This window comes from Trachemys scripta, chromosome 2 (assembly GCF_013100865.1).
Source record: "Trachemys scripta elegans isolate TJP31775 chromosome 2, CAS_Tse_1.0, whole genome shotgun sequence".
NCBI classification, from domain to species: domain Eukaryota; kingdom Metazoa; phylum Chordata; order Testudines; family Emydidae; genus Trachemys; species Trachemys scripta.
The window spans coordinates 126,038,930-126,064,641 of record NC_048299.1 but is presented as its reverse complement, the minus strand read 5'-3'; the positions used below and the strand labels follow the sequence as shown (position 1 = coordinate 126,064,641).

Genomic DNA, 25,712 nt, shown 5'->3' with positions numbered 1-25,712 from the left:
TCTGCTAATTTAGATTTGCTTTTATATATAACCTTCTCATAGGCATCATGGCAGAAATGAGTTTTTAAGAGTTGTTCCCATAGGCCTCAATCCCACAAACATTACAGCATGCACATAGCTTTAGTCACAAGAAGGTTCAGCTGCGTTCAGTGGGATTACTTATATGAATAACATTAAGCAAGTGATTGGGTGTTTGTAGGTTCAGGGAGTTAGTCCTTCACCTGAACAAAATAGTTAGTTTCCCCCTTCACTGAGTCACAACAGTCAAAGACAAATCTCTCTTGCCCTGTTGCTAAACTGCTTTTTCACTGGAAGAACTGAATTAAAATCCATCCTCCCCGCCCAGACTCCAAAGGTTTTAGAAACAGAAAACTACAAAAACTTTTCATGTCACAGGACTTAATTTTATATCTCAGTTGAATTTTAATCAACAATTTATCCACATGCTTTTTGTTTAAAAAAAACCTGATCTTTAAAATAATTTTAGCGATTTTTCTTGGAAGCAGAGAAGAGTCTGACAAACATGCACATGGCAGAGACAGGATCGCTGACTAATGTATGTATCAAATCAGTACCACATCATACAGAGTATTTTCCCATGTGCATAAATCAGTGAACAACCTCTCAAGACTGTTGGGCAACTGTTTTCTTTCCAACCTCAATCCTGTATCTGTAATCTGTGTCTTGTTGTATTGTCTATGTCAGAGCCTTACCCAGGAGCCCTTGCTTTCGTGAGTAGCGCTTTCGTGAGGCCAGTAGGACTACACATGTAAAGGCCTCAAGTTTGGGCCATAAATCAGACACAAACACAGAATTCAGTGGCACTCAAATAATCAAACCCCACTGCATCACTTCCTTTTTAAATGAAAAAGGTCTTCCCTCTCCATCCAATTTTTCAGTGAGCTATTTTGCATAATACTATGCTCCTGTCTTTCCTTAACTGATTTCAGAGCCACTCTTAGTGTACACGGCCCATTACTCTTCCAGTGAATTTGTGCAATTTTAAAATGAACAAATGTTGAAAAATAAAAGCTGTTCAAAGCTGCCTTCTCCCCAACCACGGTCATCAGTGGTGTCCTGTTCAAAGTGAGCCTCAATTGTGCTATTAAAGCATAATCCTGCTGCAGCAGACTGTAGGGGAGGAAAAATCACGGCCTTCTCCCCAGCCCTGGGGTCCTAGGTGGGAGCACTCCCTGTGCGCCCCCAAGTCCAGATCTGCAATTGTGCTGAACCTTTGTGTGGGACTGCAAGGCAGAGAGGCCATAAAGGCTCCTCGGACACATATTTGTTCACTAGCCAGGTACAATGTCCTTAAACTGAAAGCACCTCAGAGCAGAGCCCTGCTCATGGTGCTTGTTCAGCACCATGCACACACGGCGTTGTATGTAGAATAAATAATAACCTATGAATATCCCAATTTGCAGATGTACCAAATCACCGCTTAGCATTTCATACAAAGCTTGTTCAAAGTGTTGAGATTGTGCCCAATTTTAAGACTGCCTAAAAGGCTGGACTAAAAATATTTGCTACTTGCTAAATGTGAATGGCAAAAGCTATTTGTGGGCAGTGCCAAGAGTTGCATTGGCAGATCTTGCTCAAAACCAACTCTTGAAAGCAGTAACTCCAAAAAGGTAATAGTGATTGGCTGGTTGTATTTCTGACTCTGCAACTTCATTTGAGCAACTAATACTTTCAGGTAAGTGCTGTGCAGAAGCGTAACAAGAAATGGGATTCTTTGTAATTGCTCAGATTGCTGCAGTCCCTTATTTTTATGTTTCTTCTTTTGAAAATCTATTTTTGGGGTCTGTACTTCCTTTACTATATATATTTTTCTTTTTATAAACATAAAACAATATTCCAATTTACAAAAAGTGCAGATTGGACAAAATCTATAATAAACTTCAATCGGTACCAAAAACCCACAAACCATTTAATGTGTCATTATTTGGGAGAGGAGGGAGGGATACACAGAGTATCATCGTACTGGAGTGCAGGTTAACAATGATCAGTTAACACCTTATTGATCTTTATGAATGGAAAATGGACAGAAGGATCAGAAAAAGATGAGAATTCTTGTAATAAGCTACAGAAAGGGAGCAACAGCTGCATAGGGCACAGTATCCATTCCCTCTTCTTCTTAAGTGAAGATTTGAGAATTTCATCTTTTATATTGCAACCCATGATTTCTGGTCTATTGAATAAAAATGACACTTCCTAGTGTGGTCACACTGATTGTAGTTCACGCACTGGCCATGTGAGGGCATGGCAGAACAGATCTAGGAGGCCAGGGTCAGAAAGTTTCTGGGCTGCACCATGCCATTCTGTTGATCTCTGGAAAAGAACAATCATACTCAGAACATTTTAAAATACTGTTTCTTAATCTTCACACGTCACAATGAAACACTGGCTGCAGAAGAAAAGCACCATGGAAGAGCTAAGCATTATTGTCCTCTCCTCTCAGTCAGATGAAGGGAACTGTGCTGTGCTGTGCCTCCACTGCACAGAAAAGCCACCCTCCTCCAATAGCGACGTTTCCCCAGAAGGCAAGAGGGCTTTGGGTGAGTGTACATGTGGTTTCTTAGTTTCAAAGTAAAAGGTGTCTTTATTTTCTCAACCCCCGACAGTATGAGCTGTGATGTTTTGGAATACACAATAGGAACTGTCAACTGAGTCTAGTATCTCTAGCAGTGACCAATGCTGAATGGTTCAGAGAAAGGCATAACCACCCCTCTCCACCATTCCATTATGGATAGGTCTACATGTGAGTGAAATAAGCACCATCTTGTAGGAAGCTTTAGATGAAAAGAAAGCATTTTTACCCATTGCTGGTGTCAAAGCAGTTATGAGCTCAATAAAGCCCTAAGACCCACGTGTTACCATTGTACATGTTATTTATTACTCAATTTATTGCAGAAGTGATAGTTCAGGCATTAAGGGCTAAAATGGATATCTGAAAGGACTGGTGGCCAATTGTACAAATAAAATGTGATGTAGAGCCATGCACATTTGTCTTCAGCTTTCTGCACAAGGTTTTAGATGGTTAAACCATCATACAAAGGCCTTGGCATCCCTCTGTCTCAGAATCCTGAACATCTGTATGTTTCTACTTTTGTTACTGTGTGTTCCCAGAGTCTATGAGCTGGCATGCTACCAGCTCCTGTCCAGCTGATAAACATGCTTCATAAATATGAAAGATTATGTTTATAGGTTCCTCAGCTCCCTGATAAACTAGTAGGATGCTCCATTGCAGTCTCTCATATGACAGACTGCTTGACACAAAGTTGGATTCAGTAAAGTGTATTGCAGTTTAAGGCAGATGGGGTGGCTGTGTTCAATTCCTATTAGTCACAATACACTTTATTTAATCAAGTAATTAGTAACAATGAGCATTTTCACTGCAATAAAGTTAAAATTATTCAAAGAAAACTGGGACTTCTATCATACTAAATAACAACAAATGCTGAATTGGCATTAAGATAAACAAATTGACAATGAGTGCTTGAGTGTGGCATAATTTAGAGAAATTGGGTATAACGTGACCATATTTTCTAAATCAAACACTAGGACCCTTTTGTGGCAACGTCTTTAAGGGTTGTGAAATTCACATGAAATTGCTATTTCAAACTATATGAAATATGATTTCATATTTTCATTGCAGATAGCTTCAGATCTGTATGAAGCTACATCCATGTGAAATAGTGATGTAAACCATATATGATTTTTGTATGAAGTCCATACAATTTTGATGACCATCTAGAGGAAAGAAGCGAAGGACAGACTGACCACCAGGTACCCATCCATCCTCAATGCCCCTGAGTTAAACAACACTACAGTAACTGTAGTAACCTAACAACAATAAGGAAACAACTACTAAAAGAGCAACAGAATCACACAGTGTGCAGAGAAGTGGTCACTTCCAGGGTTCCATCTCACTGCCACAGCTGTAAAAAGAAACTGAAGGATGGGTGGGCCTGCTCTACCCTTTAGGACCGGGATGGGATAGGGGTGTGTGTACACTTGTGCAGGCATGTCCCCAATAGTCACTGCTATTCAAAAGAATCTGATCTCCTGTGCATGAGGCACGTGTGAACCACAAGTGGAATACGTGTAGACAACTGCATGAAGAACAGGATATTTCAGGCGTCCCAAAAGAAGTTTTTGGGACACTAGGACATCATATGAAAAAAATGGGACATCTGATTTCTTCACTGAGGTACACCCACTGGGCATGAGTTGCGTATAAGAACATACAATATAAATGAATGGCATAGTTCCTTAAAGTTCTTTGATATGGCCTTCAGACAGAAGAATCTTGATCAATTTATGGAGGTAGATACCAATATCTCTCTGTGAAAAACAATTTTTTTTTTACCTGACATGTAGTTTCACAATATATCAGAAAATGTCCTAAATCACTAACTCTATTAAAAGTTTCTATTTATTTGCAGAAATCTAAAGCTAAAATTACACGTCTATGAAAACAAATAAATCCTAAGATGTATCTCTTAGTCAACTTTCATAAATAAAAATCACACTGCATATGGTATATTGGTAAATCAAAGTCTATATTTTGTGGTGACTGCTAATGCTAAACTTTATGTGACTTTAATAAAGTTCTGCTCTGAATTGATGGCATTTACTTCCAGAAAATCCTTGTCATCTTTCTCTTAAGCCTTCTTTGATGGAATGAAGAAATCTGAAACTCCAACCTGATCTCCTTTACGCTCCCTAAATTACAAGAAAATAAATATCCTTCATTAAATTATTTATTTTAATAATGACCCAAATGGCTGAACTTTTTAAAGCTACACTTAATCTCCCCCCAATATACATTTTCTTAGTGAGGATTTTTCTCTTAAACATTTTTCTTTGTAGCATAGTTCAGAATTACTTCATTATAACATTTGTAACAGACAATACAACCTGGTTCTGGAACATTACACATTTTACAAACATTTTACTCCTGGGGGAATTCTGTGGCAAAAAAATAAAAATTCCGCACACAATATTTTAAAATTCTGTAAAACTCTGCATATTTTATTTGTCAAAATAACACAATATAATCACATCAGCTTCAATTAATTTTGGTCATTTATTTCAAAATACCTGTCAGCAAGTATGTCTGTAACAATATAGACAACAAAAAGGATTCAGGAAATGTTTTTTGACAAATAGATTCCGTACTAGGCATATTAATACAGAACTCTGAGTAATAATTCATTTAAACTACAGTACAGAACCATATTTCCCACACCCTTCAGAAACGGTGCCAAGGCTTAGGGGAGTGAGGGGTAATGGAGGAGCTGAGAGAGAGGGAAATAAATTGCTTGGAAGGAGCCTGGGTGTGAACTTGGAGGGTTGTTGGGTATGGGTGGGAAAAATATGGAACAGGTTTTTTTGTGGGATGGGGAGGAATTGTTAGGGAGCTTTCCCCCTGGCTGATCCCTAGCCTCTCCCATTCAGTCAGGCACAGCTGCCCCTTTCCCCATGTGTCCCTCCACCCCTACTCAGATACCCACTCCCCACATCCCTATGTATCCCTGCACCTCCTCCCCACCCCCCTATGTCCCTGTACTCCCTCCCACTGTCCCCATGTGTCTCTGTACCCCCACCCAGCCACTCCCCTGTCCCTATGTAGCTCTGCACCCCCTTCCCCCTGTTGCCCTGCACCTCCCTCTCCCCTGTGGCCCTGGGCCTCCATTCCCATTCAGTCCCTGCCCCAGTCTGCCTCCCCCTAGGCCTTATGAGCCTCTGTATGACCCCTACCAGCACACCATGCTGTCCGTCTCCCGATAACCCTTGTCTCCTGACCTGGCCAGCTGCAAAGAAGGCTCTGCAGGCTCTCTCTCTTCCCTAGCTGGCTGGGAGCTGCTGTGTTTTATTGACAGCACCCTCTGGTGGTCAAAAGGCAGAACTACAGCAACATTTCGGCAGAAGCTTTTTTCTGAACAAAAATTTAAAAATATGAGCGGCTCATTAATTATGCACATGCACAGTAGTGCAGAATTCCCCCAGGAGTAAATATTTTTCTTGCACCAAGTAATCTATCAGCCAAATTTTGCTTTATTTAAAATATAGAATTTAGGACTTGTAACACATGAAGTTGCCCTAACTCTTAAATCCACTAAAGTCAAGTGCACAGAAGCTCTATAAAGCTCCATTCAATGGGCTCAAATGAAAAAAAAGGGTAAAGGCAGAATCAAACCTAGGATTCTGGAAGGGTTCTTGAAGGTGAAACCTAATTTAATACTATGAAATCCAAACAACTTCAAAAAGATCTGCCAATAGCACTGGAGTGTCTTATATGGGACATTGCTGTTCTTCTTCGAGTGCTTGCTCATATCCATTCCAATTAGGTGTGCGCGCGCCGCGTGCACAATCGTCGGAGAAATTTTCTACCCTAGCAACACCCGGTGGGTCGGCTGTGGAGCCCCCTGGAGTGGCGCCTTCATGGCGCTGGATATATACCCCAGCCGACCCAGCGCCCCCTCAGTTCCTTCTTACCGCCCGTGACGGTCGTTGGAACTGTGGAGCGCGGCATAGCTGTTCTCCACTCTCCCTAGCTTTACCTGTTGCTTCTTGCAGATAGTTGTTAATTGTGTTTTTTAAATTAGTAGTTGTTGTTAATAGTTATAAATAGTTTTTCGTAGTAAGCGGGGGTTAAGGGGGCCTTTATTCCCCCCTTTTCCCCCCCGGCGCACAGCCGGGCTCATGCCCAAGGCTCCCGGCTTTAAGCCACGCGCGACATGTGCTAGGCCTATGCCAACGGGAGACCCCCATGACTCTTGTCTGACGTGCTTAGGGGCATCTCACCAAATGGACAAGTGCAAGATTTGCAAGGCTTTCAGGCCAAGGACGAAAAAGGAGCGGGACTTCAGGCTTAAGCAGCTCCTCACGGAAGCGGCACTTAGCCCGGATCCTCCTTCAGTGCGCCAGGTTCCGGCACCGAGCGCCTCGGTGTGTAGTGCCCCAGCGGCTCCGTCCGGTACTGCACCGCGGGCAGACGCGGAAAAGGCGCCACGGCACCGTCCTCCCTCGGCACCGCGTCCGCCGCAAGCCCCTCGGCGCCGGTCCCTGTCTCCGGGACATAAAAGGCCCCATAAAACTCAGGACGCTGCCGTCCAACAGGCACCGGCTCCCCCCGCACCCGTGGTAGAGCCGCGCCTGGCTTCCGAACACCAGAGGGTGCAAGTATCATCAGCACCGTTGACTCTGGCGCCGGGTGTACAGCCTCATCAGGTGGTGGAGACCTGTCTCCCTTCTACACCGGAGACGTTTGCCACGGCGAGAGACCTCATCGCCCTCACGGAGCCGGCGCCTTCTCAACCCGCGGCACCGCATGCCCTTTGTACGGTACAGTCTAGGGGCAAGCCTACCTGATACAGCTGCCTTCTCCAGGCGTGGACTCACGGCACCTCTCCCTGTCTCGGAGCAGGTCTCGACACTGCTCGCAGTCCCGGCACCGATCTCCATCTCGGCGCCAGTCGTACTCGCGGAACAGATCTACCTCCCGGCACCGGTCTTCTTCTCGGCACCGACCCGAGCAGTGGTACTGGTCGGAGTCAGGGCGCAGCTCTCGGCACCGGTATGAGTGCCGCTCCCATTCCCGAAGCCGTTCCCGGCACTGAGGTTACAGACGGTCTTCGTCGTCCAGATCCAGATCCGGATCCTGGTACCGACATGCATATCGGCACCGTTCTCGATCCCGGTACCATTCACCGGCACCACGCAGAGACCGCTCGCTGATTGATCAGCACCGCTCGGCACCGTACCAGGACGTTTCCCTGCACCCACGCTCTGCACCGCCCTGGCCCTCGAGATTGGCGTCTCACTCTTCTGAAGGGGCTCCCCGTTCAACGTACCCTGCTCAAGGTCAAGCCGCAGACAACTTGGGTCATTGGCAGGAGGGGGCAGACAACCTTCGACAAGACCCTACGCATTGGTCTTTCTGGACCCCTTGGGCGTATCACCAGGCTCAAGGGGCTCCACTAGCGGCCTCTCGCTTGGCTCACTCTGAGCCCAGGGTTCCTGAGGCCACCATCTCCCGTCCTCCCCCAGGGGATATGGAGGCTCCGGCCTCGACGCCCACGCAGGAACCAGACCCTGGTGCAGGGGATCCTGCACCTCCAAGTCCCTTGGAGCCGGACCCTCACACAGATCCCTTACCCCCTGAGGCGTCCTCCTTATCTTCCCCAGATGAGGCAGTGGCGGGTACAATACCCTCAGGCCCACCTCCTATAGATCTTCGTGCCCACCAAGACTTGTTATGTAGGGTGGCAAGAAATATGGACCTACAGGCCGAGGAGATAGCGGAGGTGGAGGACCCGGTGGTGAGCATCCTTTCATCTGATGCCCCAACCCAGGTGGCATTGCCCATTATCTGAACAATTCAGGCTAACGCTACGGCCCTATGGCAAACCCCAGCCTCCATCCCTCCAACTGCCAGAGGGGTAGAGAGGAAGTACTTTGTGCCCTCTAAAGACTATGAGTACCTCTACACGCACCATGTCCACTGGTAGTCTCATCAGTGAACACCAGAGAGCGCCATGGCCAGCAGGCGGCAGCGCCCAAATCAAAGGACTCTAAGCGCTTTGATTTGTTTGGACGCAAGGTTTATTCGGCGGGGGGTCTGCAGCTCAGGGCCACAAACAGGCACTCTTAAGTTGGTACAATTATAACTCATGGGTTTCCATGGGTAAATTCAAAGAGTTGGTTCCCCAGGACTCAAGGGAGGAGTTCAGGGCCCTGGTGGACGAGGGCAAAAAGGTGGCTAGAACCTCCTTACAGGCCTCCTTCGACATTGCGGACTCGGCCACCAGGACTCTAGCATCTGGGATAGCCACGCAACGTGTCTCCTGGCTCCAGGTTTCGGGGTTACCGCCAGAACTGCAGCAGACCCTGCAGGATTTGCCGTTCGAGGGTCAAGGTTTGTTCTCGGACAAGACGGACTCTAGGTTACAGAGCCTCAAAGATTCGAGAACCATCATGCGCTCCCTGGGGATGCACGTCCCAGGACCTCAACGCAGGCCCGTTAGGCCACAGCCACAAAGGTTCTACCCTCCTCCTCCTCGTCCGAGACAGGACTTCCCCAGAAGGCGGGGACGAGGTGGTAGACGGAGGCCGACCAGACCCCAACCCGGTCAGAACCAGGGCCCCCCTAGGCCACCTTCAGGACCTAGGCAAAACTTTTGAAGCTGCGCCCGAGGATGGCGCACCAGCCACTACCCAGGATCCATCTCATTTATTTCGGGATCGCCTCTCCCGTTTCCACCGTGCTTGGTCCCTTATAACTTCAGACTGTTGGGTCCTTCGCACGGTGGAGAGGGGATACGCCCTCTAGTTTTCTTTGTTCCCCCCCGCCCACTCCCCCTCCCCCTCCCTCTTCAGGGACCCTTCTCACGAGCATCTCCTTATATAGGAGGTTTTTGGGCTCCTCTCTATGGGGGCCATAGAGGAGGTTCCCCCAGAGTTAAGGGGCAAAGGGTTTTACTCCCGCTACTTCCTGATCCCCAAAGCAAAAGGGGGTCTGCGACCCATTTTAGACTTACGCGGACTCAACAAATTCATAGTAAAGTTGAAGTTCCGCATGGTCTCCTTGGGGACCATCATCCCTTCCCTGGATCCTGGGGACTAGTACGCCGCACTCGACATGAAGGAAGCATATTTTCATATAGCGATCTACCCCCCTCACAGGCGCTTCCTTTGTTTTGTAGTAAACAAGGTACACTACCAATTTGCCGTCCTTCCCTTCGGACTGTCCGCGGCTCCAAGAGTGTTCACCAAATGTATGGCCGTCGTGGCAGCATACCTTCGGCGACAAAGGATACAGGTGTTCCCGTATCTAGACGACTGGCTGGTCCGTGGCCGCACCAGAGAGCAGGTTCAGGTGCATGTACAGATAATACTACAAACATTCCACGACTTAGGCATTCTACTCAACAAAGAGAAGTCCACTCTGGAGCTGACCCAGAGAATAGAGTTTATCGGGGCAGTCTTAGACTCCACACTCGCCCGAGCTCTTCTGCCAGGCACTCGGTTTCGCACCATCGCGAACATCATCCACGGACTCCAGGCCTTCCCGATTACCACTGTAAGGACGTGCCTCGGTCTGTTGGGTCACATGGCTGCTTGTACTTACGTAACCAGGCATGCCAGACTTCGGCTTCGTCAACTTCAGGCCTGGGTGTCCTCAGTGTACCGCCCTTCTCGGGACAGCCTGAACATGGTGGTCACGATTCCGAACTCGGTCTTGACCTCTCTCACCTGGTGGCTGGATCACAAGGCGGTTTGTGCAGGAGTGCCATTTCACGCCCCACAACCCTCCCTGCACCTGGTAACGGACGCCTCATCTCTAGGTTGGGGCGCTCACCTCGGGGAGCACCATACCCAAGGCCTGTGGACCGCATCCCAACTAGCTCTGCACATCAATGTTCGAGAGCTGATGGCGGTGCGCCTAGCCTGTCAGGCATTTCTCGGTCTCCTGCATGGCCGCTGCATGTTAGTCCTCACAGACAACACCACGGCCATGTTCTACATCAACAAGCAAGGAGGAGCCAGGTCGTCTCCCCTATGCCAAGAGGCCATTCGCCTGTGGGAGTTCTGCATTGCCCACTCGACACATCTCATGGCATCGTTCCTCCCTGGAGTCCAGAACACTCTAGCGGACCATCTCAGCAGATCCTTCCAGACGCACGAGTGGTCGATTCGCCCAGACATCATCTATTCCATCTTCCAGAGGTGGGGATTTCCCCAGGTAGACCTGTTCGCATCATGAGCCAACTGGAAGTGCCACGTGTTCTGCTCCCTACAAGGGCGATCTCCGGGCTCCCTGTCGGATGCTTTCCTTCTAACGTGGAAAGACCAGCTGTTCTACGCTTTCCCTCCATTCCCACTGGTCCACAGGGTACTGCTCAAACTACGCAGAGACCAGGCACGTGTGATTCTAGTCACTCCAGCTTGGCCAAGACAGCACTGGTACACCATGCTTCTGGAGCTATCGGTTCAAACTCCGATCACGCTTCCCTTGTGCCCAGACTTGATCTCCCAGGACCACGGCCAATTGTGTCACCCCGACCTGCAATCGCTCTACCTTACAGCGTGGATGCTCCATTGCTGAATCGGACAGAGCTACAATGCTCACATCCCGTGCAACAGATTCTAATGGGAAGTAGAAAGCCCTCTACACGGACCACTTACTTAGCCAAGTGGAAGCGGTTCTCCTGTTGGTGCGACCAGCGGGCCACGCCCCCCTTGCAGGCGTCTATTCCTCTTATACTCAAGTATCTCCTGTCCTTGAGACAGCAGGGCTTGGCGATATCTTCAATCAGGGTTCACCTGGCCCTATATCGGTGTTCCACCCAGGAGAACACACTTCCTCGGTCTTCTCTAACCCGATGGTTGTCAGATTCCTCAAGGGCTTAGACCGCCTTTACCCACAGCAACGCCAACCCGTTCCGGCGTGGGATCTTAACCTGGTTCTCTCCAAGCTCACAGGACCCCCATTCGAGCCATTGGCTACCTGCTCGCTCCTTTACCTATCTTGGAAGACAGTCTTCCTTGTAGCCATCACTTTAGCAAGGTGTGTTTCTGAACTCAAGGCCCTCACATCTGAGCCTCCGTACACAGTTTTCCATAAAGACAAGGTGCAGCTTTGCCTCCACCCTGCCTTCCTTCCCAAGGTTGTATCAGCTTTTCATGTGAACCAGAATATATTCCTCCTGGTCTTCCATCCTAAGCCACACGTCACGCGCCAAGACCAGCGTATGCACTCCTTGGACATGCGCAGGGCCCTTGCTTTCTATATTGAGCATACGAAACCATTTTGAAAGACGACGCAACTCTTCGTTGCAGTAGCCGACCGGCTGAAAGGCCTACCGGTCTCCTCCCAACGTCTCTCTTCTTGGATCACGTCCTGCATTCGTGCTTGCTACGACCTGGCTGGTGTCCCAGCGCCACGCCTCACCGCCCACTCCACGAGGGCCCAAGCCTCCTTGACTGCCTTCCTGGCTCAAGTCCCGATCCAGAACATTTGTAGAGCTGCAGTTTGGTCATCGGTCCACACCTTCGCCACTCACTATGCGCTGGTACAGCAGTCCAGAGACGATACTGCATTCGGTTCAGCGGTTTTGCACACAGCGATGTCTCACTCCGACCCCACCGCCTAGGTAAGGCTTGGTAGTCACCTAATTGGAATCGATATGAGCAAGCACTCGAAGAAGAAAAAACGGTTACTCACCTTTGTAACTGTTGTTCTTCGAGATGTGTTGCTCATATCCATTCCAAACCCGCCCCCCTTCCCCACTGTCGGAGTCGCCAGCAAGAAGGAACTGAGGGGGCGCTGGGTCGGCTGCGGTATATATCCAGCGCCATGAAGGCGCCACTCCAGGGGGCTCCACAGCCGACCCACCGGGTGTTGCTAGGGTAGAAAATTTCTCCGACAATCGTGCACGCAGCACGCACACACCTAATTGGAATGGAAATGAGCAACACATCTCGAAGAACAACAGTTACAAAGGTGAGTAACCGTTTTTTTTACCTAGTCTGTAGCAGCTATAAAGAAATCTCCCAAGAGGCTATTATCTCAACTTTTCAAAAGTTAATAAGGGAAGGTAAATAAGGTTAACGATTTTAAACAAATTACTGTACAACGATTACTTATCTGGGTTCCAGTTAAACCTAAATCATTGTATTATGCAAAAGAGTAATATAATCTTAATTGTACGTATGATTGCAATTCTATAGTCATCTTAAGTGGTGACAGTAAAGCTTATCAATTTGTTAATGTAGATGGATATGGCATTTGTGTATTTATCTTCCCACCCGGAATGCTCCAGAGACAAGAAAGCTCAAAATAACACCACACTTAGGTTCAATTAATGTAGGACAGTGATTATGTTAATCCTGCTGGCTCCTTCAGCAGGAAGGACCAGAGGACAAAAGCACAAATGAAATAGGTAGTCTCCATACACCCACAGCTCAAGAAGTGAGCAAGCCATGTATACCATATTTTTGTCCTCCTCCTGCAGGAATGCATTACTCAAATACTCAGGTACAAGAGATATGCCCTTTCAGGAATCAGGACTATGTCAATAGCATACAAGAGAAATAATATTACAAGGATTGGGGATCTGAGACACCAAAGAAATGACAAATAAAACAAACACCAAATTGATGCCCCTCACATATACTCCCAACCCCAGTCCTGATGGGATTGAGGCAACCCAAGACAAAAAGACGCATCCTCAGAATGGAACAGACACTTAGTGCATATCCGTACATACAAACCAGGCATCACCCTGCAGCCATGGTAAGGAGGACAGGATTATATGATAGAGTTGCCTGCAATAGCAGGGGACTGGACTTGATGAGTCAATAGGACCCTTCCAGTCTTATGTCCTAGGGATCAAGGAACATAATCTCAGGCTCATGAACACAAGATTGGTTAAAAATAAACTCTGCGTTACATATGACCTGATTGTGGAGGTGGCAACTAACCTGGCCTACCTCACTGAAACCTGGGTTGAAGACATTGTCAGATGCATTCTGGTACAACTCATTCCAGCAGGATATACAACACACCATGGGTGAAATCCTCATTCCACTGAGGTCAATGGGAGTTTTGCTGTTGACTTCAGTGGGGCCAGGATTCCACCCCATGAGTCCAAAGTTTGGTAGGAAGGATGGCTATCAGATAACCCAACCAAACCCAGATGGAAATGAGATCTTAACCCAGAGACCAAGTTATTCAGATGCACCCAGATGACACAGAACTCCAGGAAACAGAACCAATATAGACATTCTAGCAATATACAGACCACTCAAGAGCTCTGCAAGCTTCCTCTCAGAGCTAATCTCAAACTAAGACATCAAAATTTGTCTTGTGAGACTTCACACTTATGGAGTACAGTTCTGTCTCAGTGGCCCAGCATCTAACATCCATTAAGATAAATACAGCATTCTCCCGCATAGTGTTCAATCCCACTCTTACATTCTGTTGGAATCCACTACACAAGCCAGAAGCATGACCAGTGTGCTAAGGGACTAGTCAGACACTTTCTAACAACAACCTCAAAACAACCCCTCCCTCTGTACCACCCCCAGAGATATCTACTGTTAACCAATGATCAGCACCAGATAAAGCAGAGACAAGAACTGGTAGCCTGGAACATACAGTGTTTATAAACACCTACATTATAAAGGAAACCAATATCTAAAATATCTGATCAACATAACTGTTCTTGATAGCGGAACTCCTGACCAGCCCAGACTGTCTTTTCCTTTATCTTGTACCTGAACATCTCCCACTGTGAGGAACTGCCATAACACTTTGCTGAAAATATTAATAAAATCTATAAAGGTGGCAGGAGCAGCAGAGAGATAGAACAGACCCTGGTAATGGTAAATGAACACCTGAGATCATGTCTAAGGAAGGGCAATTTACCAGTGGCTTGGAATCATGGCTAATATTAAAAAAAAAAACCAAAAAACAGAAGGACCCAAACAGTTTTGCTAGTTATGACCTAGTCTCAAATGTTCCTTTCCTGAACAAGGACACTGAGATGTTAGTGGCAGATCATCTCCAGCAATCTCCAGCAGAATCCACCTTCTGCCAATATGCTGGCTACCAGATTTGGCCAATGCAAAGCCAGAACAACAGTCACCCTAGTGAATGATCTCCTTGTAACATCTGCTGCCTTCAATAAAAGTTGGTCACAAGTGTATTCCACTTGTGCCATCTAGCAGGCATCAGTGGATTGCCCTCAGATAATTCTATCCATTTCTCTAATAAAGGCTGTGATGGGCAGCTGCTCCTCACAGAGAGTCCTCCTCCAAAATCAGGTCATATGTAATGCAGTTTCCTCCTACAGGGCTTGTTTATTTCCCTTCTCCTATTCAACATCTATGGTAAAACATAAGAAGAAACTTTAAAATGCTGTGGGTTCAAACAACAACATGCGGATGTTACAAAGCCATAAACATCATTTCTATCTGGAGTAGAGAACACCATAATTCACCTAACCGAACATCTGGAAAAAATGAACGTGTGGGTGAATAACTGTTGGCTCAAACTCTGACATTGAAGCCAACAGGAGTCTAACTTTAGGCACCCATTTTTGAAAAATCTTGTCCTCAATGTTTATTATGCTCTCCTAGCAAGTACAAAGAGAAAATGAAGTGAAAAGAGAGATTATCTAACTAAAATTAGAGATTTATGAAGCCAGAATGAACCAGCATAGCTGATGCATGCTCCAAATCCAAATTTATACTTACACTTGTCCCTTAAGAGCATTGAGGAAAGCTTCAACTTTGTAGTCTGGCATCTCACCATCTATACTGGCCAGGTATGTGTAAATAAATGAGAATGTATCAAATGGAATACGAGCAGGTCCCCCCTCTGGATCAGTTGTTAGAATTTCACAGGCATACTTCACAGAAGTCATTAAGGACTAGCAGGATCCCAACCAAGAAAAGAGAGACATAATACCAGAAGGCATTAGCATCCTTTGTTCACTATGGTGTAATATCACATGAAAGACTGTCAGCTTCTGAAATTCAGTGTGAATAGAACCAAGACTTCATTTACACTTGCAAAGTTTGTACCTGCAATTCACACTCCAATGCAGGCAGCTCCACTGGTGATAACAGTGGTGGAAGCTGTAGTGTAGACAGGGCTCAGGCATTTTTATTATTGTGGCATCTCATTTGGTTTAAGACAACAGAGTGGTAAAAATGCCTGAGCCCTTTTCACACTACTGCCTCCACCAACATTAGCAGCGGTAAAGCTGCACTATTGGTGAATTAAGGCTAAAAATTTTGTTAGCATAGAAAAGGCCTTCGTGTAATTCTGTTACTCTTTTAATCAATGCAAAAGAGAAAGGGAGCGTACATTGAGCAATTAATTGCATCATGTTAGTCTGAACAGACATCAGTCCACTGCCATATTTACAAATACATCACCAGGTAAAGAATTGTCCCTAATTTGTTACCATATAAAGGCCTCAGTTCACCTGTGAACTATCATTTCAATTTATCTGAACCTGGCCCTACTGAGGGCAGCACTAAATTGGCTAAGATAGCTAAATCTCAATAAAGCTGGGGGGGGGAAAGTTTGTCTGGATCAATGTTGTGGCAGCTGATATTTTGGCATGATGCTGTGAGTGTCAGCATTCACAATAACCAAACAATATCCAATCCTGGAAAATGTCCTTTTGGATACATCTAAACCAGTGGTTCCCAACCTATTTACCATATTGTGGGCCGCATATGTGGCCCATAAAATGTTATGTGGGCCACATCCAATACTACCTGTATGGCCCTACGGATGTCACATGGGCCATAGCTCTGTGCTGATTGGGCCAGCCACAGGTTGAGAATCACTGGGCTACACATTCTGTGGCAGCAATCTTCCCAGCCGGAGTCAAGAGACACGGGCCTGCAGGGCTCACACTAGCGTTCTAATAATAGCTGTGTAGACAGCACTTCAAAGTTGCAGTTCAGGCTGGAGCTCGGGCTCTGAAGCTTAGGGATGGGAATGGACTTCAGAGCCCAAATTAAAACTTCAAAGAGCTGTCTACACAGCGATTTTTAGTGTGTTGGGCATGCGGAGCTTGCACTAAGTCTGTCATCTCAAGCTGGGAGGCTCACTGCCACAGGCTATCTAAATATCTCCTAAATGGAGTAAACTTAAACTGAAGTTAAGGATGTCAATAATTTAAGGCAGAAAAATCTTAAGAATGTTGCAGTTAAAAAAACCACCAAAAACCCAGAAAATTCAGAGTTAAGATTACATTTTAAAAAAACAACATAACCCCAAGTGTTAGTTAAGGATATACTTTAAAAAAAAAAAATCCTGTAACTTCAATGGGACTCTCACCGATACTGTAATCTGAACTAGTGAATACTAGTGCTGGATCAATGCCTTAAATACTAACATTTATAAAAAATCAGCGAGGAATTTTGCTCAGTAATAGGCTGGTTGGGGTAACAAAGACCATGACTAAAGACCCTAAAAATAATGGCAGTGACAAAAATTACAGTTTTAGTAACAAGTAAACAATGGATTTTCTAAAGATAAGTATTTTGTAGTGATGGAATGGTGAATACAAAAAAATGTCTATTCAAAATCTAGAGTATATTCCAAACCCTATTATTCACAAATTTAAGGTAATTAAAACTGGAGACCCAAACTGATATACAGTGCCACTTTATAACTGGCACACCTGTCAGCCCTCTCATACAAGAGCTTTGCTGAATCTGCCAACTTGGGGAAGCTGGGAGGACCTCCTGCAGAATTTCTAAAGGCCTCCTATACAATTTATAAACTCTGCAGGGCTTTCTGGCCCTCACATTTTGTCCTAGCCACAACTCTCTCTTTTATGTTTTAGCAAGTTTATTCACCTCAAGTTTTCACATATCAAGGTTATACAAATTGTTTCAAAAGATAAGGAAATTTCCACACCAATAATTATTAAACCAGAGGTTAGACTGCAAAGACATCGCAATATTTTATGAAACAAATGTATTAAATCATTGTTGTTTTTAAAAGTTAGAAAGCCAGGATATTCTTAGTTAAGGCTGCACTTAAAATATAAAAAAATTCAAAGGTAAGGAACTGCAAGCTATCTTAACTCTGACCCTGATCCATGATCATCTATGCATATCATTTACTCACTGTTATGACTTGGTGGGATAATACACATGATTGGAATGTTGGTGTGGATAGGTATAGCTTGCTCAGGAAGGATAGACAGGTGAAAAAGGGAGGAGGTGTTGCCTTAAATATTAAAAATGTACACACTTGGACTGAGGTGGAGATGGACATAGGAGACGGAAGTGTTGAGAATCTCTGGGTTAGGCTAAAAGGGATAAAAAACAAGGGAGATGTCATGCTAGGAGTCTACTACAGGTCACCTAACCAGATGGAAGAGGTGGATGAGGCTTTTTTTAAACAACTAACAAAATCATCCAAAGCCCAAGATTTGGTGGTGATGGGGAACTTCAACTATCCGGATATATGTTGGGAAAATAACAGAGCGGGGCACAGACTATCCAATAAGTTCTTGGACTGCATTGCAGACAACTTTTTATTTCAGAAGGTTGAAAAAGCTACTGGGGGAAAGCTATTCTAGACTTGATTTTAACAAATAGGGAGGAACTCGTTGAGAATTTGAAAGTAGAAGGCAGCTTGGGTGAAAGTGATCATGAAATCATAGAGTTTGCAATTCTAAGGAAGGGTAGAAGGGAGTACAGCAAAATAGAGACAATGGATTTCAGGAAGGCGGATTTTGGTAAGCTCAGAGAGCTGATAGGTAAAGTCCCATGGGAATCAAGACTGAGGGGAAAAACAACTGAGGAGAGTTGGCAGTTTTTCAAAGAGACACTATTAAGGGCCCAAAAGCAAGTTATTCCGCTGGGTAGGAAAGATAGAAGATGTGGCAAAAGACCACCTTGGCTTAACCACGAGATCTTGCACGATCTAAAAAATAAAAAGGTGTCATATAAAAAATGGAAACTAGGACAGATTACAAAGGATGAATATAAGCAAACAACATAGGAATGCAGGGGCAAGATTAGAAAGGCAAAGGCACAAAATGAGCTCAAACTAGCTCCAAGAATAAAGGGAAACAAGAAGACTTTTTATCAATACATTAGAAGCAAGAGGAAGACCAAGGACAGGGTAGGCCCACTGCTCAGTGAGGAGGAGAAACAGTAACAGGAAACTTGGAAATGGCAGAGATGCTTAATGACTTCTTTGTTTCGGTCTTCACCGAGAAGTCTGAAGGAATGCCTAACATAGTGAATGCTAATGGAAAGGGGGTAGATTTAGAAGATAAAATAAAAAAAGAACAAGTTAAAAATCACTTAGAAAAGTTAGATGCCTGCAAGTCACCAGGGCCTGATGAAATGCATCCTAGAATACTCAAGGAGCTAATAGAGGAGGTATCTGAGCCTCTAGCTATTATCTTTGGAAAATCATGGGAGACGGGAGAGATTCCAGAAGACTGGAAAAGGGCAAATATAGTGCCCATCTATAAGAAGGGAATAAAAACAACCCAGGAAACTACAGACCAGTTAGTTTAACTTCTGTGCCAGGGACGATAATGGAACAAGTAATTAAGGAAATCATCTGCAAACACTTGGAAGGTGGTAAGGTGACAGGGAATAGCCAGCATGGATTTGTAAAGAACAAATCGTGTCAAACCAATCTGATAGCTTTCTTTGATAGGATAACAAGTCTTGTGGATAAGGGAGAAGCAGTGGATGTGCTATACCTAGACTTTAGTAAGGCATTTGATACGGTCTCGCATGATATTCTTATCGATAAACTAGACAAATACAATTTAGATGGGGCTACTATAAGGTGGGTGCATAACTGGCTGGATAGCCGTACTCAGAGAGTAGTTATTAATGGTTCCCAATCCTGCTGGAAAGGTATAACAAGTGGAGTTCCGCAGGGGTCTGTTTTGGGACCGGCTCTGTTCAATATCTTCATCAACAACTTAGATAATGGCATAGAAAGTACACTTATTAAATTTGCAGATGATACCAAACTAGGAGGGATTGCAACTGCTTTGGAGGACAGGGTCATAATTCAAAATGATCTGGACAAATTGGAGAAATGGTCTGAGGTAAACAGGATGAAGTTTAACAAACACAAATGCAAAGTGCTCCACTTAGGAAGGAAAAATCAGTTTCACACATACAGAATGGGAAGAGACTGTCTAGGAAGGCGTATGGCAGAAAGGGATCTAAGGGTTATAGTGGACCACAAGCTACATATAAGTGAACAGTGTGATGCTGTTGCAAAAAAAGCAAACATGATTCTGGGATGCATTAACAGGTGTGTTGTGAGCAAGACACGAGAAGTCATTCTTCCGCTGTACTCTGCACTGGTTAGGCTTCAACTGGAGTATTGTGTACAGTTCTGGGCCCTGCATTTCAATAAAGATGTGGAGAAATTGGAGAGGGTCCAGAGAAGAGCAACAAGAATGATTAAAGGTCTTGAGAACATGACCTATGAAGGAAGGCTGAAAGAATTGGGTTTGTTTAGTTTGGAAAAGAGAAGACTGAGAGGGGACATGATAGCCGTTTTCAGGTATCTAAAAGGGTGTCATAAGGAGGAGGGAGAAAACTTGTTCACCTTAGCTTCCAAGGATAGAACAAGAAGCAATGGGCTTAAACTGCAGCAAGGGAAGTTTAGGTTGGACATTAGGGAAAAGTTCCTAACTGTCAGGGTGGTTAAACACTGGAATAAATTGCCTAAGGAGGTTGTGGAATCTCCATCTCTGGAGATATTTAAGAGTAGGTTAGATAAATGTCTATCAGGGATGGTCTAGACAGTATTTGGTCCTGCCATGAGGGCAGGGGACTGGACTCGATGACCTCTCGAGGTCCCTTCCAGTCCTAGAATCTATGAATCATGGAGATGGATGAATGTGCTAACTCTTTTATTATGCTCTATGTACTGTCAGGTATAAGACAATATGGATATAAATCTCTTATCACACAGAGTTAGAGTCAAATCAGGAGACAAATAAGGGAGTATTAGAGCCATTAGATACTTTGAAGGGCAGATGAGGTACATTGTACTGTCCAGCTCATAGTGATATAATGATATCTCCTTCTCCTGGTACACCTGCTTGCTATTGTACTGACATTAAACCAGCAGTGGTAGCACTTCTTCTGCCTGTCTGAATCACACACACCCTCAGAGCAAAGGTTGACACTGAATGAACATAAACAAACACAAATACGTGACCTGCCTTTGCTGCACAAAAAATTGGGGGTTTAAAGTGACACAATAGTATCTAGATCTATAATCTATTTACTGTAATTCCTCTATGGTCTGCTTGGTACATAGTCATTTGATTATGAAAGATTTTAACATGCCTACATACCCCACCAAGTATACTACACCCAAGTGCTAGAACTTTCAGCCATTCCACCTCTTCACCGAAGTTGTCCAATTGTAAAAGGGCTCTCAGCTGCTCCACTGGCAAACATAGATGTTTCCATTTTTTTTCTAGTTCTATCATGCTCACACGGCCCTTCGGAGAAAGCTTTAAAAGACAAAACACAAGACCACAAGTAAAACTGGAATACACCATGGAGATTATCACACAACTAGGAGTACAAAACTTTAGGGCCACTTCCCCCCCCAAAGAAATTGTGGCGTACTGTTTCTCTGACAGATAGTCTGTAGGACCAAACTGTCTATGAAGAGTTCTACTGACATCTCATCTCAGCTATGAGCCATGTCTATGAAAATTTCCACTGACATCTCTCAACAATACTGTGTGTTCAATATAGGTTGGCTTGTACCTGCTTGTGCAAAACTTTAAGGAGGCCTGGTGTGAGCCCAGTATCTGTTTTCTGTGTTGCTACTGGCATTTCAATCCTGTCCTTTACAGGAAGGGGCTCTCCTTTCGACAGAGCTGAGAAATACCTAGATTAACAGGAATACCAACACATTTGAATGCTTATAAGCAAATAAAAGTTAAGCAAAAACAAGCTTTATAAAAATCTGCTAATAATCTAAGTGCCCATGAAAATGGGAAATTGGCTTCAGTTAGCTCCTGGTATAGACTTCCTCCCCTCTCTGTATCCAGTTTCCATCTTCCTTTGTAATTGAAGCCACAGAGTTTAGTTTTAACAGTGTTTATTTGTCACTATAATAATTATTATTGTGCTTTAATTGTGCATTCGATGTTCTGTGTTCCTTGGTGGCAGTGGAGAGTGATTTATAAATATTATTAGTGTGTTCTGGCAAGTAGCAATGTCTAAGCTTTCCACACACATTTCTAACAATGCACTTTAAACCAGATTTCTATAATCCTCTACTAGTCTAATCTGGTGATAGGCCATTGTCAAAACAGCCCAACTAGCAAATCAAAACACAATTTTGAAGAATTTATATGAAGACTCACAATAGTCATTATACTTATTTATTTTATAGCTGACCATAACTTAAATACAGCAGGAATTGAGTTTGATGCAGATATTAGTAATTTTAAGGATGCTGATACAGATATCTACCTCTTACAGCCAATGTCACCATCACAACTGGCCAAAAACTAATATACAAGAGACTTATTCCGCTTAATTCACTACCATATACAGTGCCTTGCTCCCAAGATAGGAAGAAACACTAAACGTTAACAACTTTTCCTAAAAAGTATCCACACAGCTATTTTCAAAAAGAGAACCACAAATAGTAACACATTTCAACAGTAGCCTATATCTTCTTAATACAAACATGGTACAGTACTTATGGTAAAGCTAGAGTTCACTAACACACAGAACTTTCAGATTCTGTTCCTTCCTATGAAATAGCACGTGTTTCACTGATGTGTAAAAGTGATTACCCCAGAAAATCCAACCAAATACAAGGATCTAAAGATGGCAACACCCTGCAACTGCTTTTCAACCAGGATTATTTATGAAATCTATAGGGGAAAAACTAATTATGACATTCAGTACAGAGCAAAAATTAACAGCACCAAAAACGTGAGCCAGTTCGCTGGATAGCAGTCCCTAAGTCACTCTGCCAAGGTTCCACATCTAAAATTGCATCACTAAATATAAATTCAATCAAAGACCACATTATCTTTAACAAATTAAAGAATACATACAAATATATCAGCATATGTGCCACACAATACTTAATATCCAGACAACTTAGGGCTTGGCTACACTTGCAAGTTAGGGTGCATTAAATCAGCCCCAGGTGCCCTAACTCCTGAGGTGTCCACACTGGCAAAGCACTTAAAGCGCCTGGACTCTGCAGCTGGAGCGCTCCTGGTGATCCACCTCCACGAGAAGCATAAAGCTTGCTGCGCCCTGGCTGAAAAGCCTGGGTGTCACTGTGGATGACGTGTTGCATTACTGTGCTGGGACTGGCCTCCAGAAATGTCCCATAATCCCCTGAAGTCAAGTGGCCACTCTGGTCATTGTTTTGAACTCAGCTACAGGCATGCAGATATCTCCTTTCAAAGCTCCATTTCTGACAGCTGGCATGCTTATCTGCTCCAGGACAAAGCAAACCATTACTGTGGAATGCTGCTGCTGCCGAGGCAGGCGTTTGTGCATGCGTGTGTGCGTGCATGGGTGTGTGAGAGAGTGGCGGGGTGGGAGGTGGGGTGTCCTGCTGCTGCCTAAACTTACAGTACAGCATGCTGACACACTCTCTGCCCCCCAAAACACAGTCTCTCCCCCCACATACACACAACACACTCCCTGTCACACTCCACCTCCTCCCATTTGAAAAGCACACTGCAGCCACTTGCACACTGGGATAGCTACCACAATGCACTCCTCTCTGTGGTGTTGCAAGAGCTGCTAATGTTGCCATGCCACTGAGCTTGCAGCTGACAGTGTAAACACACAGCAGCGTTTTCCCTTTCTCTGAAGGCTGGTTTAACTCCCAGCGCTCTATATCTGCAAGTGTAGCCAAGCCCCTAATTAGGTCAATATATGATGCAGCAATATTTTGTTGTTAGCCTATATATAAAGTACTACTTACCCAGCTGACCACTGCAGTACATCATGAGGTTGAGTCCTGATGGCAGCTTTGGTAAACTGTTTCAAAATATCTGGGAGTTCAGGAGGTATGTTAATCTGCTGAGCACAAAACATGGTGTCTGGAAGAGGCATGATTCTTGTAAGGTCCAATAACAAGATCCTGAAAGAACTAAAAATATAAATGAATTCTAAACATATGAGATTAGTATGGTTCTATACAAGTTCTCTTAATTTTATTATTCAACTCAACTGTATAAAAAACCCAAACTTACTTTAACTGTGAGGTCCTGTTCCAGAACAGAACGTGGATGTCCATGTGTTGCAACCAGTTTATTTTAATGTCATTTAATTAAATTAAAAGATAAAAAGGAAAGAAATACAGATTTTTAGTCACAGCATCAGTTTTAGCCTAGGCAAAAATAAATGAGGCAAATCCATAAAAGTATGCAAGACTCTCTTCGTCTGCAGCTCCTGTGATTAGGAACAGCCTTTCTCTTAACTGAAAACATCCCTCTGCTGCTCCCTTACCTATGCTTTTTAATTTCTTTCTTAATCTTCTCTTTATTTTAGCTTTGCAACTCTATTATTTAACTCTGTTACAATTTTATGATACAGATTTTGTGCAAGATGATATACAAAATAAAACGGTAAATCTGAAACTAATATAGATTCTCCTAGTTCTGTAACGGGCTAGCTCAGGCAGTGGGGTAATATGCACCAGATGATGGAAACTGATGGATTATACCACACAGTTTTTCTTTATTTCCTATTAAAAGGAAAACAGACTCCAAATTTCAAACAGTAACTTTGATGAAAAAAACAAAAAGTGAGACTAAAGCACTTCTGAACTGGCACAGACTCATGACAGTGAGCTATCACAGACCGTTCAGAACCGAGTGGTCCATTCCAGGCTCTCACAGTGACAAGGAGGCTTTGGGAGCTCTTCAACTGGTGCTTAAAGGTGGAATAGCGCTCCATGGGGAAAGTAAAGGAATTCAGAATATAAGAAAAATGTTGGTATATCTTGACAGGCAGAACCGCAGAATGAGTTGGACAACAGCTATGTTGTCAAATCTTTGCTGTGAGGAGAGTCTGCCATTTTTGACCAGACAATTAAGTGTGAAGATTATAAAGTTTCTACTATATCTGTGTATATGTTTAAGCAGAGCAAATATTTATTAACCTCTGGCAGGGAGTTTCTTTTCCTGTGTTTTGTTTATGCTTAAATAACAAGCAGGTCAAATGAAGATCCTATGAGATCCTATGTATCACCATAGCATGAGCACACCTATACAGACAGCTTGCCCAGGGCCTCCCTTCCCCTGCCCATTGGTGAAGGGCACCAGCCACTCCCCAGCCCATCACCTGCCTTTGCTACTAGTCAGTCCACTCGGCCGGGGGGATGAGTTATGGGCCGGCCTATTGCTGAGCCTCACCTAAATCTTCCCCAGCTCAAGGACTGGTATTGCCTTGTCCCACTCTGTATTAGGGTTGCCAACTGGGACTGAGGCTATTCCGGGAGAGTCCCCCCCCATGACATAACATCATGCTCTTAAAATTACCTCTTAAAGTCTCCTGAGTCCCTTTCAAGAGCCGATGCCGATTCCGGGAAACTCCAGGCCAACCCTAGAGGGTTGGTAACCCTGCGCAGGACTGGCCTGGAGCCTCCAGGAATTCAAGATGAATTAAAGATTAGGTCATGTGATGAAACCCCCAGGAATACATCGGTCACAGCTGGCCACCCCGGGGGGAAGCGAGGGCGATGCCGCCTGCCCGGCTGAGCCGCCCCTGGCGCGGTCCCGCGCACCCTGCGGGATGGGGGCGTCGCTCTCCTGCACCGGCTCCCAGGCCGCAGCCTGGCCCTGCCCCGACCGACCCGGCAACCGCCCCGCGGGGCCGGGACCCCGGCGCCAGGCAGGTGTCCCCTGAGCGGGGTCCCGCCCGGGCCGGAGCTGTGGCTCCAGCAGGCGCCCGGCCCCGCGACTGGGGCAGCTGGCCCGGGGGCGGCTCTCTCACCTCCGCGCTGCGGCTCGCTCTGAGGGACAGCGCGTAACCGCCGCTCGCCCCCGCCAGTTCCCGGGGCAACGTTTGTGTTTCACCGTCGCCATGCAACCGGCTCGAGCTACCGCCCGCGCGGCGCATGCGCTGGGCAAAGGCGGGACCTGCTCAAAGGGTGAGGACCGACTATCCTT

General features: G+C 45.1%; 1 protein-coding gene across 3 annotated transcripts; it reads right to left on the bottom strand.

Annotated features, from left to right (window-relative positions):
• Window positions 1-1,905: 1,905 nt before the first annotated feature.
• Window positions 1,906-25,712, bottom strand: ROPN1L (rhophilin associated tail protein 1 like). Of its 3 annotated transcripts, none has more exons than XM_034761534.1 (7): window positions 25,537-25,708; window positions 23,793-23,807; window positions 23,522-23,689; window positions 21,322-21,445; window positions 20,898-21,059; window positions 15,271-15,446; window positions 1,906-2,331 (listed from the first exon to the last, which is right to left on the bottom strand). In XM_034761534.1, the coding sequence occupies exons 1-7, from the start codon at window positions 25,626-25,628 to the stop codon at window positions 2,277-2,279; spliced, it is 792 nt and encodes a 263-aa protein (XP_034617425.1). In that variant the 5' UTR covers window positions 25,629-25,708; the 3' UTR covers window positions 1,906-2,276. The 3 variants fall into 3 exon arrangements, with proteins under 3 accessions (XP_034617425.1, XP_034617426.1, XP_034617424.1); XM_034761533.1 differs by lacking the exon at window positions 1,906-2,331 and adding an exon at window positions 2,338-4,728 and having other exon boundaries at window positions 25,537-25,707; XM_034761535.1 differs by lacking the exon at window positions 15,271-15,446 and having other exon boundaries at window positions 25,537-25,712.

What these genes read in the sequence shown, in the direction of transcription:
- ROPN1L (XM_034761533.1), bottom strand. Translation starts at nt 25,628, where the DNA reads ATGGCGACGGTGAAACACAAACGTTGCCCCGGGAACTGGCGGGGGCGA. An exon ending in GTACTGCAGTGGTCAGCTGG is followed by an intron (nt 21,446 to 23,521) that starts GTAAGTAGTACT and finishes CTGTTAATCTAG; the next exon opens with GTATTTCTCAGCTCTGTCGA. An exon ending in TTAAAGTTTTGCACAAGCAG is followed by an intron (nt 21,060 to 21,321) that starts GTACAAGCCAAC and finishes TGTCTTTTAAAG; the next exon opens with CTTTCTCCGAAGGGCCGTGT.